This window comes from Cladophialophora bantiana (assembly GCF_000835475.1).
Source record: "Cladophialophora bantiana CBS 173.52 unplaced genomic scaffold supercont1.15, whole genome shotgun sequence".
NCBI classification, from domain to species: Eukaryota; Fungi; Ascomycota; class Eurotiomycetes; order Chaetothyriales; family Herpotrichiellaceae; genus Cladophialophora; species Cladophialophora bantiana.
The window spans coordinates 918,807-933,112 of NW_015971589.1; the positions used below are offsets into that span (position 1 = coordinate 918,807).

Here is a 14,306-nt window from a genome sequence, read left to right on the forward strand (position 1 = left end):
TTAATAGGGCTACGTGAATAGAATAAGGCATTCAGCTGCTCCAATTCTCTGTACCTACTGTGTTGCGTAGGTCCCTAGTATAAATCCATGTTAAATTAATCTAGTCTAGTTCGAGCCGACTTAAATTAATCTTAAATCGATTCGACTTAGTGTAATCCGATCTCGAATCGGGTTGAACCAGTCTAGCCCACCTACTGGTATCAACCCCTTAAATCGAGTCCAGCACAGGCCAGAACCGGGCTGGAACCGGTTTAACACTAGGCAGGCGGGCAAACAAGTTGTTCGCCCTTCCGAGCCCCATATAACACACCGCACAGATGCTATACAAGAGTGTTTACGACTGTATCACGACAAGCACTCATTCGCCAAGGCAGTAGTGATGCTGGTAAGTACCAGTATGCTTTCCCTGGAGTCATCAGAATCTTTGCGGCAGGAACATTCTGGGAAATCAGGCAGCGAAAACGTTGATGGAGTGTGGCTCTGGCATTGGGTGCTAAATCCGGCTCTCGGCAGCAATCCAGTGAGTTTCAACAGGACAACTTTACTGGTGCATGAAAATAAAACAAAATTTCCCTTCTTTAGTGCACGTAGGATTTTTAGTGGATAAGAAGTATCCTTCTCTGCGAATACAGATCTCTCCAGCTCCGTCTCCTGGCCTTGCCGTGGCCCACGTCTCAGAGGCGTTCGAGGGACGACTTAGCTTAATTCCAACCTCGCGATCAATACTTCTCCTTCTGCGCCGCAGCACCGATCCGTGTCTGCCACGGCAGCCGATGCGCGACATTGAGCTCAGTGGCCGGCGTCTTCAGCAGCGGCGCCACCTCGTCCAGCGTGCCCGCTTGCACGACTACAATGTCTAGCTCTGGCATGAAGTGAGGCACCGCGTAGATTGGGCTGCCGCAAGCGGGACAGAAGGACAGCGAGAACTCGAATCCCTCGTCCATGTGCTTCGTCTTGACCGTCTTCAGGCTGCCACTGGTCAAGGTGAACGCTTCGGTCGGCACCGTCAGATTCAGCGACGTCGTACTCCCACTGATCTTGCGACAGGGCCGGCAGTGGCACACTGATGTCTACACTCTCTTAGCAAGGTTCAAAAGAGACGGGAAGGCCGTACCGGATTGGCCGCATCCGGCGTAACATCCAAGGAGAACTTCACATTGCCGCAGAGACAGCTGCCTTCCACTGTCATGTCGAACGCTGAGGGAGTGACCTTCCTCTCGGCACATGATCAGCCCTTTGTCTACCTGTCGTCCTCCTCACACTGCAAATGCCATCCAACAAACCCGCTCTGAACTGGGTTGATCGCATTGGGAGCCCCTGCACCACCGAAGCAGAACCACTCCCTCTCTCAGCGCTGATGCAGCGGTCCGAAACATGCAAATCGCGCACCCGGAGTTTCACAAACCACAAAGGCCCCCGAATGACCCCCCTTCAGTAAGGCTGACATCATGGGGAGAAGAATGGAGCTCCCTATCCACCGTCGTACTCGATGGGGTTCCATTACTGGCTCCGGCATTCCCCATGTTCTGGTGTTTGGGTGTCCCCTAGGAAGAGGTTAATTTGACCCAGTAGCAACCCATTTGGAGAAAGACAGTAGTACCACGGTGACTGCTGGACAGGGACTTCTGCTCTTCATCGCCGTTAGCTATCGCCATCATGATTGCGAAAGAATCCACCAACAGCGAGAAGCCATACACCCTCCAAGCGGAGGCGCAGAGGATCTACGAAACCATTGTCAACGACCCCAGGCTCAATGTCCCCGAGGACGTCAAGGCTCTGGCCGACCGAATCCACTTTGTGGGTGAGGAGACACAGCCATTCTACCCAGTTCCCTACAAATGTGCAGAGTCACAAGCTGGCCTATTGGGCCACGTTGGCCTGCTGGCCCTGGCCATTGCAAAAGATCGCTACGTTATCGACCAGTCGTGTGAGATTGATGTCGACCACGCTTTGCTGAACGGCCTCGGCGCCCTGTTCATGCGGCACGAGGGTGAATGGCTGTCCGGCAGCCCGAAAATGATGAGCGCCGTCAAGCGCTGGGACCACGGCCAGACGCGAGAGCTGTACCGTCAGTTGGCAACCAACATCTACAAGTCTAAGGACGGCCGCTGGTACTCGCTGCACGGCAACATGAACCCGACGCCCCTGCTGGAGATGCTCGGCGTGCCGCAGCACAACGACCAGAACCTGTCCTGGCCGCAGATCCTCGAGATGTACATGAAGGTGGTGGGCGAAATCGATTCGACCACTCTCGACAACTGGAGCAACAATGTCTACCGCACCCCGGGGACTGTCTGCTACGAGAAGGAGGAATTTGAGACCTCTCCACATGTCAGTCTATCTAACAAAAGATACTTTCGCTATTATTACATGGTGCTAAATCAAGAGTCCAGGGCAAAGCCATCAAGGACGAGCCATTCTATAACCTCCTCCCTCAACAATATTACACCCAACCAGCAGTATCCTGGTCCTCAGTGCCCTTCGACCCTAGCGACCGCCGCCCGCTGTCCGGTGTCAAGGTTCTGGACCTCGCGCGGGCCATCGCAGCCCCGACGATCGGGCGCGTCTGCGCGGCGCTGGGCGCAACCGTGATCCGCGTGTCCTGTTCGATGAACGCAGAGCTGCCGATCACGTTAATGGACGGATGCCTGGGTAAAACGAGCGTGGACGTCAACCTGAAGACGTTCAAGGGCCGCAAGAAGCTGCTCGAGCTGATTCAGGATGCGGACGTCTTCATCGACGGATACAGGCCCGCGGTTATGGAACATCTGGGCTTCGGACGCGACGCGGTGTTGGGACTCGTGGCCAATCGCGACCGCGGCATCGTGTATATTCAGGAGAACTGCTACGGGTGGAAAGGCCCCTGGACGACTCGCCCGGGTTGGGCGCAGATTGCGGACACGGTGTGCGGCATCGGGCTGGCCATCGGACGCTTCAACGGCTTCGACGAGGCGCACATCTTCCCCGGTCCCAACGCAGACTACCTGACAGGCCATGCGGGCGCCGCAGCGGTTCTGCACGCGCTGTACCTCCGCTCCCACGTGGGTGGCTCCTACGTCGCGCAGTGCAGTCTCCTCATGTCGAATCTGCAGATGCAATCGTACGGTACTTACACATCCGCGCAGCAGGAGAGCCTCAAGGCCCGCAACAAGGAGCTCGTGGGCCACATGCGGCATTACGACGAGATCGTCAGCCACGGGCGCAACCGGCATGTTGTGCGCGGGTTTATCGCCGACCGGGGGTTCGAGGGGGCCATCAAGAAGCAATTCTTCCAGACCGTCGCGGGGGATACTTGGGGACTAAACGATCTCGAGGTCGTCAGCCTCGCGCTCAAGTTCAAAGACTCGCCTGACAGGGAGGAAGGGAAGGAGGGGATGCGCACTGATTGGGATGTCGGCCCGTGTCCGCCGGGGTATCACTTGCCGGAGTGGGTGAGGAAGGAGAACGATGCGTTTGTGCCGATCACGGTGTGCGAGAGGAAGGTGCAGGGATAAAGACGAAGTAGAAGGAGTTCTTCTGGATTTACAATAGGTCCCAGGGAAGGGCGTCCGGTCGATGCTGAAATGGAGGGAGAGGCAGAGGCCAGACTGCAGTCTAAATCAATAGTTCAAAGACTAGGCAGAATATATTGATCGTTATACTATCAATCAATTCACATATCTACCACTCTGCCTGTGAGTATGAGTCTCACCCACTTCTTCGGATAAAGCGACGGCTTCCCTCTCTCTGTGTCTGTAACCATAACAAGGGCATACATCCACGTGCACAGACAGGACGTTATAGGAGGACTAGGCAAAGACAGCCGGGCATGCGCATGAGACGCCACAAGATCTACGATGACAACCCCAAGTGAGTTGATCTATCCGTCTACACACCATCACCACCACCGAATCCGGGCCATTCAGACCCAAGTGCCCCCCCTTCCCTCTTCACTCTCCCTTTGCGCGTCCGTGACGGGAAAATAAGTGTACAAACCGGATGTTGAACTCAACTCCAACTCTCGCCCACACCGCCCACCTTCTCCCTCCACTCTCTTTCTAGCGTCTCTGCAATTTTCTCGCCGCGCAGCTGGAACTGGGCCGAGAACTTGTTAGGCGCCATGATGAGCGCGGTCTTGACGTCATTTGGGTCGATCGGGATCTCGCGACCGCTGACGTCGAGCGCGGGAAGCATCTCGAAGGCGTGCAGCAGGCGCGCCGTCATGTTGAAGAGACTCCGCTCCGCCAGGTGCAGGCCCACGCAGATGCGCTTGCCGCCACCGTAGCTGAAGTGGTCGCGTGCAGCCACGTCCGGGGAATTCGCGTACGCGGCCGCGGAGAGGTTGAAGTCCAGGAAGCGCTCTGGCATGAAGGTCTCGGGGTTCAGGTAGCGAGCTGGGTCTTGATGGATCGCCCTGGGGGGCAATCAGTGTGAGGCGTCTTGACGGAGGGGCAAGTATGACACAGGTCAGGACAAGATATAGGCGCCGTGTTGTTACTTACCATGTGTTAACCCGGACCACGGCGTTCTTGGGGATTCGATAGCCGTTGTACACGTCTTCCCGGTCCGACCAGTGCGAGAAACCTGCGTAGGGATGCAAGTGTCAGTAGGTCCACAGAATCCGCCCAAGAAGAAGGGCCCAATACGGGAAAGGAAGAGTGCATACTCATCGGCGCAATGGATCTCCATCGGTGCTGCTCCTTGATGATCGCCCGTATGTATGGCAAATTCGGCTCGTCCTCCCACGTCGGAAACCGGCCTTGTCCAATGACTCTGTCGAGCTCTTCGTGCGCTGTTTTCTGTACATCGGGGTGCGCAATGCACGCCAGAATGACAAAGAGCAAGGAATTGGCCGTGGTGTCAGATCCCGCACCTAAGATCTCCATGCACGTCGTCGCGGCTTGGAGCTCATTGACTTCTCCAGTTTCCTTCATCTCCTTGTGGATGTCTCGGGCGATGCATGGCCGGTCCGGGTGCTTCTCTGCATAGTCCAGGGCTTCGCGGTAGTTCATCAGGCTGAAGTTGTGTTCGTAGTCGCGGAATTGCTCAAGTTCGGACAACCAGGGCTGCATGGAGCGCGGCAGCTTGCGGAGAGTTGGGATGGCCTCGAAGAGGTACTTCCCGGGGGTCATGGCATCGGCGAATTGCTCCATCAGCTTTTTGACTTGGACGGCAAACGGATCGGCGGATGATTGCACACGTTTGCCAAAGGCGATGCTGCGGGCGACGGAAAGCGAGTAGCGGTGGACCTCGTCTGCAAAGGCGGTTGGGTCCTCTTGGATGCGGTAGATTGTGACCAGAGCTTCGCCTTCCTGGATTCTGAGGTAGGAATCACACTTTTTGCTTGTCAAGACATTGGCGAAGATGCGTCGAACTCTCTGGCAAAGGAGTCAACCACAGAAGTCGGTAAAATTGAATGCAAGACTTGCCCGCCAGCGGTTGCCGTACGGCATCAACACACTTCTCAAGCCGCCACTGATTAAGTCCCCCACTTCAGACGGAGGCCGGGAAGAGTATTGACCAGACCTTGCACCAACATCAGATCCACTGCCTTGGGCTAATCTCATTCGAAGGACTGGGAATCGTTGATCCACTCACCGCTTGTCAAGGAACTCTCGAGCAATGAGTCCATCACTGATGAGGATAAAGTGCTGCAGACCGACCCGAAAATATACCAGTGGACCATACTCCCTTTTGGAGGAGGACCCAGTCAGTCAGTCCAGAGGCATCACCGTCGATCTTGAAATGGAGGCTCCATACCTCGCCCAACTGGCCATGGTCTCCCACGGCTTTTCGGGGGGCATGTCAAAAGTCATGCCCAGCAACGGCCACCGACCCTTTGGTCCTGGGGGCAAGGGAGGTCGTCGCCATGAGCTGACGACCTTGAAAACAACTAAGAGCCCTATACAAGCACCCACCGCAAAGAGAGGGACCATAGCGGGAAGGGAACTTAACTTTTTCTCTGCTGAATGGATCTCAATTGAAGAAAGAGGAGCACGAAAAGTTTGAATGGTCATTTTTTGAGAACATCACTCACCATCCAAATAACAAGTTCCACACAGAGAACTTCGGGGGCTACGAATCATAGTGCACTGTGCGCCACAACATGCATGCTACATAAACGGCCGTGACTATCCGCATGGAGATGCAACAGAACCGCTGGGGAAATCCAGGAGCAACCTCGGCGGAGTTGCGACCACCACCTTCCCATCCCGAAGGCTGACCATCCCTCTTAGATTTGTTGTTTGGGGGTTGAATCCGGGGTAGGATTGAGTGGGGAAGGTACTCAGAAGAAATGAGCTCGTATGTTTGAATAAGGGCCGCCGACTGCAGTGAAAGTTATCAGTACAGGGTCCTTATCCCTTGATCTTCGAGTCAGTCAGGTAGATAGAGCTCGTGAGAGAATGAGAATGTTGAACGCAAAGAATTGCTGTCACACCGGCAAACCTGTCCCAGGTGAGTGGCGCAGGTCACATGATCTAATGTAATACTCAGCCTTGTGTCGCCCCTGAGGCTGAGCCTCGAGGGGATTTATCTGTGCTGACCACTACATCTAGATTCCTATATACCTTTGGGAGAATGTATAACCATCCGGGATATCCGAGTGTACTCATCCAACCGTCCCGCCGATGTTCCCAGTCGCGGACTCTTGTTACTTCTACCCGATGGTTTTGGCCTTGCGCGGCACAACCTCATCCTCGCGGACCGCTTTGCGAGTGAAGGATGGCACGTGCTCGTGCCCGACTACTTTGAAGGCGACCCGTTGCCAATCCAGTTGCTGCGTCGTGACCACGCTCTGTCCATCGACGAGCAGCCCTGGCCGGAGGAGGACAAGCAGAAGCTGCGCGATCTCGACTTCCCGGCGTGGTTGCAACGACACAATCACCCGCGGGTCTCGTCGCTTCTGAACGACCTGATTGCTGGACTGTCGGAGCAGGCCAAAAACACCACCATCGTGGGTGTCGGATACTGCTTCGGCGGCAAGCACGTTCTGAGACTGGCGAAGTCGAGTCTGAAAGCCGCGGCAGCATTTCACCCCAGCTTCGTGGAAGCCGAAGACGTAGCGGGCATTCAAGTACCACTGTACGCTGGTCTCGCGGAGAAGGACGACATGGTCCCAGTCTCATTGCCCGAGGACCTGCAGGCATGGGCCGTCACGAAAATGAAGGCAAATATTCCATTCACCATGGAAATCTATCCGGGCGTGGGCCATGGGTTTGCAGCAAGACCTGACACCAATGACGACGTTATTCGGACGCAGTACGAGAGAGCCTTTCAGAAGAGTGTGGAGCATTTGGCAAAAACTGTAGGCGGGGAGAACTGAGGCTTGCCAGATTTATCAGAATGGGTGTTGCATGCATGCACGTCCCAGCCTGCATCCAGATCACTTCAACCCCAATGTATTCAGTAGACAATGGGAGGAAGCTTTCAACAATAGCACGATTGAAAACTAATATTGTTGGTCACATTTCATGATCTGACGAAAAGAGTACCAATAGTAAGCGTTGTAGTTTCAAGAGATGACATGCTCTTCTGGGGATTCTTGAAAGACAAATTCACCGTGTTGATTAAACATCTTACCTTCCTTCCGAATGTTTCCTCTTCTTTCATCCACCGATAGTCGTCCAGCCTACTTCCCCCTCTCGTTTAAAATCAGTCAATAGCCACCCTCTTCAACGGCTTCTCGATGACCTCCCACTCCTTCCAGTTGATGTTTGCCAGCATCTGGCGAAATTGCCACCACGTCCACGGCATCGTATACGTGTTCCAGCCGGCATCATTCTTGTAGTACGTGACACAATCTGGTCTCGCCCACACGAACCTTCCTGCCTGCTGTCGCTGTACTTCGTCATTGTATCTCCTCTCGACGGCCCTTTTGGGGTGCATCGCGAATTTGACACCCTTTCGTGCCCGCAGAACCGACTCCTTCACAGCCTTGGCGGCGAACCGTGCTTGCTGCTCCCAATTGTCCTGCTGCGATGACCAGACGTGGGCCGAATTGGGCCCGAAGCAGTAGAACATGTTGGGAAACTGGCTGGAAGCTAAACCGTACAGGGCTTCGGGATGATCCTTCCACTTGACCTGGAGGTCGAGCCCCTTCAGGCCCGTCACCTTTTCATGTTCGAGAAATTGAGCCACGTTGAACCCTGTGCCGAAGATGATAACATCATACAGGCGCTCGGTTTCCTTCCCAGTCGTCTTGTCAGTAGACACTACCCCCCCTTCGGTGTACCGAACAAGATTCTCGCGAAGGACGCTACAATTAGGTCGCGCCAGGGCTTTATAGAAGCCGTCAAGACGTAGTGGTCTCTTGCAGTAGTCTGTGTGTCGGAGTTAGCACACGAACCTGGGCACTTTCGACTGGCCGTTGCTTGACTTACACTTCGAATTAGGCCGGACCTTTTCACGCAACTCAGGGTCTGAGATTTCCGACTCCATGAACTTCACTGCCATCGCGGTCATTTGGTCGTTCAACGGATCCCCGTCAGTGGCCATCTTTCGACCGAATCGCATCATTCGGAAATTCATTCGCATTCGAATGAGCCAGGCAAAGCATGGCACCCATCTACATGCCCATCGAAAAAGCCTGGCACATCGTCAGAGATCACAATCACATCTCATCGTCGTTTCCTTCAAAAGCAATCTCACCGTGAATAGGCAAAATCGTTCCTAGCAATGCAGACAGGGGGAGTTCGCATGTAGATAGTCAGATGTTTTGGCTTGTCGATGACCTCTGGGATCACTTGCGCAGCACTCGGACCGCAGCCGATAATGGCCACAGTCTTGCCAGTCAGGTCGTAGTCGTTTCGCCAGTGGGCAGTGTGCCATACCACACCTTTAAAGTTCTCGCGCCCTGGCGTGTTCCCCCATTTCGGGCGGTCCAGGCTTCCTACGCACTGACAGACAAAGTCCGCGATCCAATGTTCAGTCTTCCTGGTGCTTTTATTTAAGACGCCGACGTGCCAGACCACATGTTCCTCGTCCCAGGTGCAGCATTTAACAAGGCTTTCAAATCGGGTACACTTCTCGAGGCGATATTTATGTGCGAACTCAGTATAGTAGGCTTCGATTTGCGATCGTTCGGCATAGAAGTGCGTCCATTCTATCATAGCCAATAGTGACAAGGAGAAACTGTATAGTATACAAGGGAGCACTCACTCTTGTTTATGTGGTAAGATGTGGTATAGATCATGGCAGGGACATCACATGCGCAGCCGGGATATCTGTTCTTCTGCCAGACGCCACCATACCCAGTCAAAGCATCGAAGATCTGAATATCCCCGAGATTGACATAGCCGTCACGCAGGAGAATGGATGCTTGTTGAATGCCGTTGATACCTGCGCCAACGATGATAACCTTCTTGCGTCGCTCCAAGGGCACAGTGTTGGCGGGCCTAAACGGGGGCTGGGTATCTTCGTTCTGTGCGAACCCGGTGAATGCACCATATTCGTCGCCGGATACAATACCAGCGTCAAAGGTCTTGACAGGCTGAGGTGGACTTGCTGCCATCAGCCAGCCCATGGGAGGTTCGCTCTCATGAAGATGCATTTTGACTGTGTAAGAATTGACTCGAGGTTCAAGAGACAGAGGAGTGAAAACCAACGAGCTTCTGCAAGAGAAGCCTGCGGGATGGTGCGACTCAATTGTAAAAAAACAACACTTCACACTTACTGATCATAGATAGACAGGATTACCATTTTGATCCACAGCGATATGCTGCTTCCACGGGAGCACAAAGTGTCTAGCTTACTTGACTGTGCGATCGCGTCTCAAGGCGTAGCCGCATCACGATGGCCTGGATGGTCTGACATGGTCCCCCGAAGCATTTTGAGAGCAATGCAAACCACTCCAGGCTCCGGGTGAGCATAAGGGTTCCGCCTCTACGGATGAGGGGGCATGGCTTGACGTTGTCGGTTGAGACTCCGCAAACCAAGGTGGCAAAGAGTTAAGAAGTTCGTAGTAGAAGGTTTTGAGGGTGGTCGGTGGGAGCCCGAAGCCACTCCAACCTCCGATAGAGATTCCAAGATGGATGGTGTTCCGGACCCTCGGCTGTCGATGACGGTCTCTCTGCCTCATCTAGCTTGAGGCTCCCTAGCCTGTCAATAGCGGCGGGTCACCCAGTCTTTGAAACCTCATTAAAAGTCCGAGAATGCAGTACAGGCCTTGGTCCCTGGCTCAAGTTCTTGACCCGGGCACTGTTGCTAGAGCTTGACTGGGGAAAGTGGCCATGTGGTCGGGGAATATCTGGAGAAGTCCTTGCCGTAGCCCACAAGCTCAGTCATTGGGGCCCCGCGTGGATAATATGTTTGCCAGACGTGGCTATATAGAAAATGGCCTGTCACCATGGCGAGTATGTGGTCTTCGAGATTTACCTCGTTTCGACAACAGTCGTTCTTGGATCGAATTTCAAGAATCTTTTGTGGGGCCACCTCGACAATGAAACTTCTTGCCCTGCACGAAATCGAGCACAGCCACGGTACTGTGCAGTTGATATCAGGTAAGCCTTCCAAGCACCGGATTGACTCACAACGGTGCCCCGTCTACTACCCTTGGCCATGAGAATATTCTCGGTTAAGGATGTGAGGTAGATGGACAGCAGCTCCAGCACAAGAAAGGCACTTCCATCGTGCTTGTGCCTCAGCCAACTGGCGACGACCCCAATGACCCTTTGGTAAGACTGCTGTCGTGGGCGCTTTGTGTTTGAAGTTCTGACGTCAAAACAGAATTGGCCTTTCGAGAAACGTGTTGCAGCATACTGGTCTGTCCTCTGGTTGTCGGCCTTGTGCCATTTTTGTATCACTGGTCTGGCGCCAGGCTTTGGACAGCTTATCGAAGAGTTCGAGATCAGTCTCACGTAAGTGACATGGATGATATCAGCATGTCTGTTGGGCGAATTCATGGGCTGCTATTCAGTGGCTCCATTCGCGACCCGGTACGGCAAACGACCTCTCTGGCTTATCTGTGGCCTCTTCTTCTTGGTGTGCAATATTTGGGCTGCAGTCGCAAAGTCGTTCTCATCGCTTCTCTTGGCAAGGTTCTTTGCATCATGGGCAAGTCGGTCAACCATCTCTTACTGCTTCTGCGCAATACCTGACCTGAACACGATCTAGGCGGGACTAGCGAGCCTCTGAGTGTCGGAACTTTGCACGATATCTTGTTCCTGCATGAGCGAGGCACACAATCAGGCGTCCAGGCCATTTGGTTGAGTCTCGGGAGCTCTCTCGCGCCACCTATCTGCGGCTTCTTGATCCAGGATAGGGGATGGCGTTTGTATCATCGGCTTGTCTCGATCATGGCGGGTGCCGATCTCATCCTCCGTTTCTTCCTCGTACCAGATACTCAATACAAGCGAGATTTGAACTCGGCGCTCGATGCCGCCGGTGTTGAGGAGAACGACGATATGGCGGATGGTCAAACCGAGTCGCATTGCGAGATGGTGGAGTCGAAGACGGGGAGCCAAGCAATAGAGAGACTGGAGCCCCAGAGATCAGCCGTCCCGGGAATCAAGCCAAAGAAGGCATACCTGGAAGGACTAAAGCCATGGTCACAAGTCCACAAGGATGTGAATCTGCTTGGGTCTTTCATCCGCCCATGGGCAACTTGGTGCTATGCCAGCGTTGTTTGGTCGGTGTTGTCCTTTTCTATTCACGTCACATGGTAAGTATATCCTATTCCTTACGTGTCGAAAGAGTCAAATCGCCGAGGTCCTCGACTTACACAGTGTGGTGGTGTTGATCAATCTCAACCCTGTGTATCTCGGAGCTCTCCCTTATAATTTCAGCACTAGCCAGCAAGGTTTGGTATTCTTGAGTCCCTGCCTTGGGAACCTCTTTGGATCATTCTTCTGTGGATACGTCAATGACAAGCTGAGCCAGTGGTCAACTCGACGCAATGGAGGTGTCTTTGAGCCAGAAATGCGCCTGCCAGTGGTGGCGATTCCGGTGCTTTTGGTTCCAGCCGGCCTGCTCATGTTTGGAATTGGTGTCGCCCATGAAACTCATTGGATTGTCCCGGTGATTGGCGCTGGGCTCGTTGGTGTTGCATTGACAGGAATCGGATCAGTCATACAGCCATATCTGATGGATAGTTATGCTCCGATTATCTTCGACTGCCGGGTAGTACACTTCTCTCCCCGTCGTTTGGGGCGTGGTGTCGTCCTAAATACCAAATATCTAACCATTCACAGACTTTCAACGGCTTCAAAAATCTCGTCTCATTTGCTGTCGGCTTTGCGGTAGTCCCGTGGCTCGAGCTGGATGGTGTGGTGGCGGTGTTCGTTATTCTCGCTGTCCTTGTCGTGGTCATCGATGCCTCCGCATTGCGGATATACCTCTTTGGGAAGAAGCTGAGGCAGCGAGACACTCGATTGAGGATCTTTTTATTCTTAAATGAGGCATTCCCCGGGCGGTGTAATGCGTGTTCCGGCAACTTCTGTACTCCAACCGAGGAACCAGCTCTGGGGAAAATGTCAAGTTACCTTGAGATCGAGGCTGCTGTTTTTTGTTGACAATACAACTAGAATAGTAGAGAAGAAGCATCAATGCGAATACTTCTCAGTAAGCTGCTCTGGAAGTCTGCGCCTGGAAGAACTTGTGATTCAACACGCGAAGTAGTCCAAATTAAGCAGAGAAGCTGATCGACGTATCGTACCATGTTCTCTCGCAGCTCTACTTCAATTTTGGCAAACATGTGACGACTATATCTTTCAAACATTGTATCAGACCCAAACAAATTGCCGTGTTCACAAATACATGAATATTGCACTATGTATGCAAAGACTTTAGGACCATCTCCCTAAGGCATGAGAAACCCTCCATTCACGGGGATGCAGGCTCCCGTGATCCAGCCACTCCTCTTCTCGCAGAGAAATGCAATGGCGTATGCAATTTCGGAGGGCTCGGCCATTCTAGATCCCATCGGTGTCGCATCCAGCATAGGTTGGATCTTCTCAAGGAAGCTGGGACCAGCGTGGTTGAAGCCATGCGTATTTGTCGGACCTGGTTCAATGGCATTGACTGTGCATCCATATTGCCTTCCCAACTCCCTGTAGCACCGGCATCAGCAGCGACCCTCGACACGTACGAGGATGCAGAGACTTACAAGGCCCAGCACCTGGTAAACGATTCCACCATTGATTTTGTGCCGTTGTAAATTGTCGACCCACATAGCCTTGGCGAGCACCCACGCTGCTCACATTGACGATTCGGCTGTCGTGTGTCAGGTGAGGCAGTACAGCTTGAGTGAGGAGGACCATGCCCCTGGCATTCAAATTGACTTGTGAGTCCCATTGATCGAGCGCTAGGTCTTTCAGTGGTCGCATGATAGCTATCCCGGCGTTGTTGACCAAAATATCAACCTTACCGCCGGTCAAACGAACTGTTTCGTTAACGAGGTGTCGGGGCCCGTCAAGGGTGGACAGATCTGCCTTGATTGCCCTGCATTTGGCCGCGGCTGAGCCATTCGTCCTTGCGATCTGGTCGAGAACTCTCTCCGCATCTGGCTCTTGTTCCGGCCAAGGGTAGTTAACTATCACCAGAGCACCTCTGTCAGATTGTCGTCAGTGTCCAACCTGCTGATTTGAGCATCCTTCGTGCAACACAAAATCTGCTCACCTCGACGCCAGTTCAACACAAACAGCAGCGCCGATGCCACGAGCGCTACCACTGACGATGGCCACTTTCCCTTTCAGTGTCTGCTCTGCTACCATGTCTGGTTCCATTTTATGTCTTTCCACCTCTACTACCAGAGCAGCAATGGTACAACACCAAGTCGAGGGGAAAGGGCATGCTGCACCTTTAGATGGGTGAGTCTTCGGCGGCTCGGCGAATGATCAAAGACCGCCTTTGGACTGAAACACCGACAGATATGGTCAATCCAATGCAGGTTTAGCTCGTATTTCAGGACAAAACAGTGCTCATCTACCAGAGGTCGGTTCTGATGTGTTCAGGTCCCAGCTCTGGACGGAATAGCCAGAAGTGCATGTCGGGGTGGGTTCTAAGTAGCGCTGTTGGCCTGAGTGTCCGGAGTTCGGGTGAACCACATGGAAACACCGAAGTGTTTGATGACTGAGATCTCATTCGCAGACGGCCAGCTTGTATAACTAAGAAAAGGAGGAGACAACGAGCATAATCGAACACATCCACAGGTTCGTTCCACAAATAGACGCAAGCTACTTGCGCTACACCGTAGAGGCGAGAGTTTTTGGCTCTTGAAAGGCCAACTAACTCCGCAAACATGAAGCGAACAGTAGACTCAGCAGCTTCAAGCGGCCGACACTTATAGACCTTTAGTCAAATGCAGCCATGTTCATAGATCTTTCCAACTG

At 53.3% G+C, this 14,306-nt stretch overlaps 7 protein-coding genes across 7 annotated transcripts; 3 read left to right on the plus strand and 4 right to left on the minus strand.

The window, feature by feature from the left end:
- Nucleotides 1–719: 719 nt before the first annotated feature.
- On the minus strand, nucleotides 720–1,189 carry Z519_09496 (uncharacterized protein; the record flags this gene model as incomplete). Its single annotated transcript, XM_016767218.1, has 2 exons — nucleotides 720–1,070; nucleotides 1,115–1,189. 2 exons carry the CDS (start codon nucleotides 1,187–1,189, stop codon nucleotides 720–722), a joined length of 426 nt encoding a protein of 141 aa, XP_016616734.1.
- Nucleotides 1,190–1,656: 467 nt separating this feature from the next.
- Nucleotides 1,657–3,494, plus strand: Z519_09497 (uncharacterized protein; the record flags this gene model as incomplete). Its single annotated transcript, XM_016767219.1, has 2 exons — nucleotides 1,657–2,331; nucleotides 2,394–3,494. The coding sequence occupies 2 exons, from the start codon at nucleotides 1,657–1,659 to the stop codon at nucleotides 3,492–3,494; spliced, it is 1,776 nt and encodes a 591-aa protein (XP_016616735.1).
- A 493-nt stretch (nucleotides 3,495–3,987) lies between these two features.
- Nucleotides 3,988–5,915, minus strand: Z519_09498 (uncharacterized protein; the record flags this gene model as incomplete). Its single annotated transcript, XM_016767220.1, has 6 exons — nucleotides 3,988–4,393; nucleotides 4,482–4,563; nucleotides 4,646–5,353; nucleotides 5,405–5,505; nucleotides 5,578–5,670; nucleotides 5,740–5,915. The coding sequence occupies 6 exons, from the start codon at nucleotides 5,913–5,915 to the stop codon at nucleotides 3,988–3,990; spliced, it is 1,566 nt and encodes a 521-aa protein (XP_016616736.1).
- Nucleotides 5,916–6,389: 474 nt separating this feature from the next.
- On the plus strand, nucleotides 6,390–7,303 carry Z519_09499 (uncharacterized protein; the record flags this gene model as incomplete). The annotated part of the gene is made up of 2 exons (XM_016767221.1): nucleotides 6,390–6,435; nucleotides 6,537–7,303. The coding sequence occupies 2 exons, from the start codon at nucleotides 6,390–6,392 to the stop codon at nucleotides 7,301–7,303; spliced, it is 813 nt and encodes a 270-aa protein (XP_016616737.1).
- Nucleotides 7,304–7,632: 329 nt separating this feature from the next.
- Nucleotides 7,633–9,529, minus strand: Z519_09500 (uncharacterized protein; the record flags this gene model as incomplete). Its single annotated transcript, XM_016767222.1, has 4 exons — nucleotides 7,633–8,300; nucleotides 8,361–8,566; nucleotides 8,629–9,082; nucleotides 9,139–9,529. The coding sequence occupies 4 exons, from the start codon at nucleotides 9,527–9,529 to the stop codon at nucleotides 7,633–7,635; spliced, it is 1,719 nt and encodes a 572-aa protein (XP_016616738.1).
- An 888-nt stretch (nucleotides 9,530–10,417) lies between these two features.
- Z519_09501 (uncharacterized protein) lies at nucleotides 10,418–12,488 on the plus strand (the record flags this gene model as incomplete). The annotated part of the gene is made up of 7 exons (XM_016767223.1): nucleotides 10,418–10,478; nucleotides 10,570–10,652; nucleotides 10,705–10,835; nucleotides 10,895–10,959; nucleotides 11,092–11,638; nucleotides 11,703–12,099; nucleotides 12,168–12,488. 7 exons carry the CDS (start codon nucleotides 10,418–10,420, stop codon nucleotides 12,486–12,488), a joined length of 1,605 nt encoding a protein of 534 aa, XP_016616739.1.
- A 287-nt stretch (nucleotides 12,489–12,775) lies between these two features.
- Z519_09502 (uncharacterized protein) lies at nucleotides 12,776–13,700 on the minus strand (the record flags this gene model as incomplete). Its single annotated transcript, XM_016767224.1, has 3 exons — nucleotides 12,776–12,996; nucleotides 13,082–13,524; nucleotides 13,594–13,700. The coding sequence occupies 3 exons, from the start codon at nucleotides 13,698–13,700 to the stop codon at nucleotides 12,776–12,778; spliced, it is 771 nt and encodes a 256-aa protein (XP_016616740.1).
- Nucleotides 13,701–14,306: the final 606 nt, after the last annotated feature.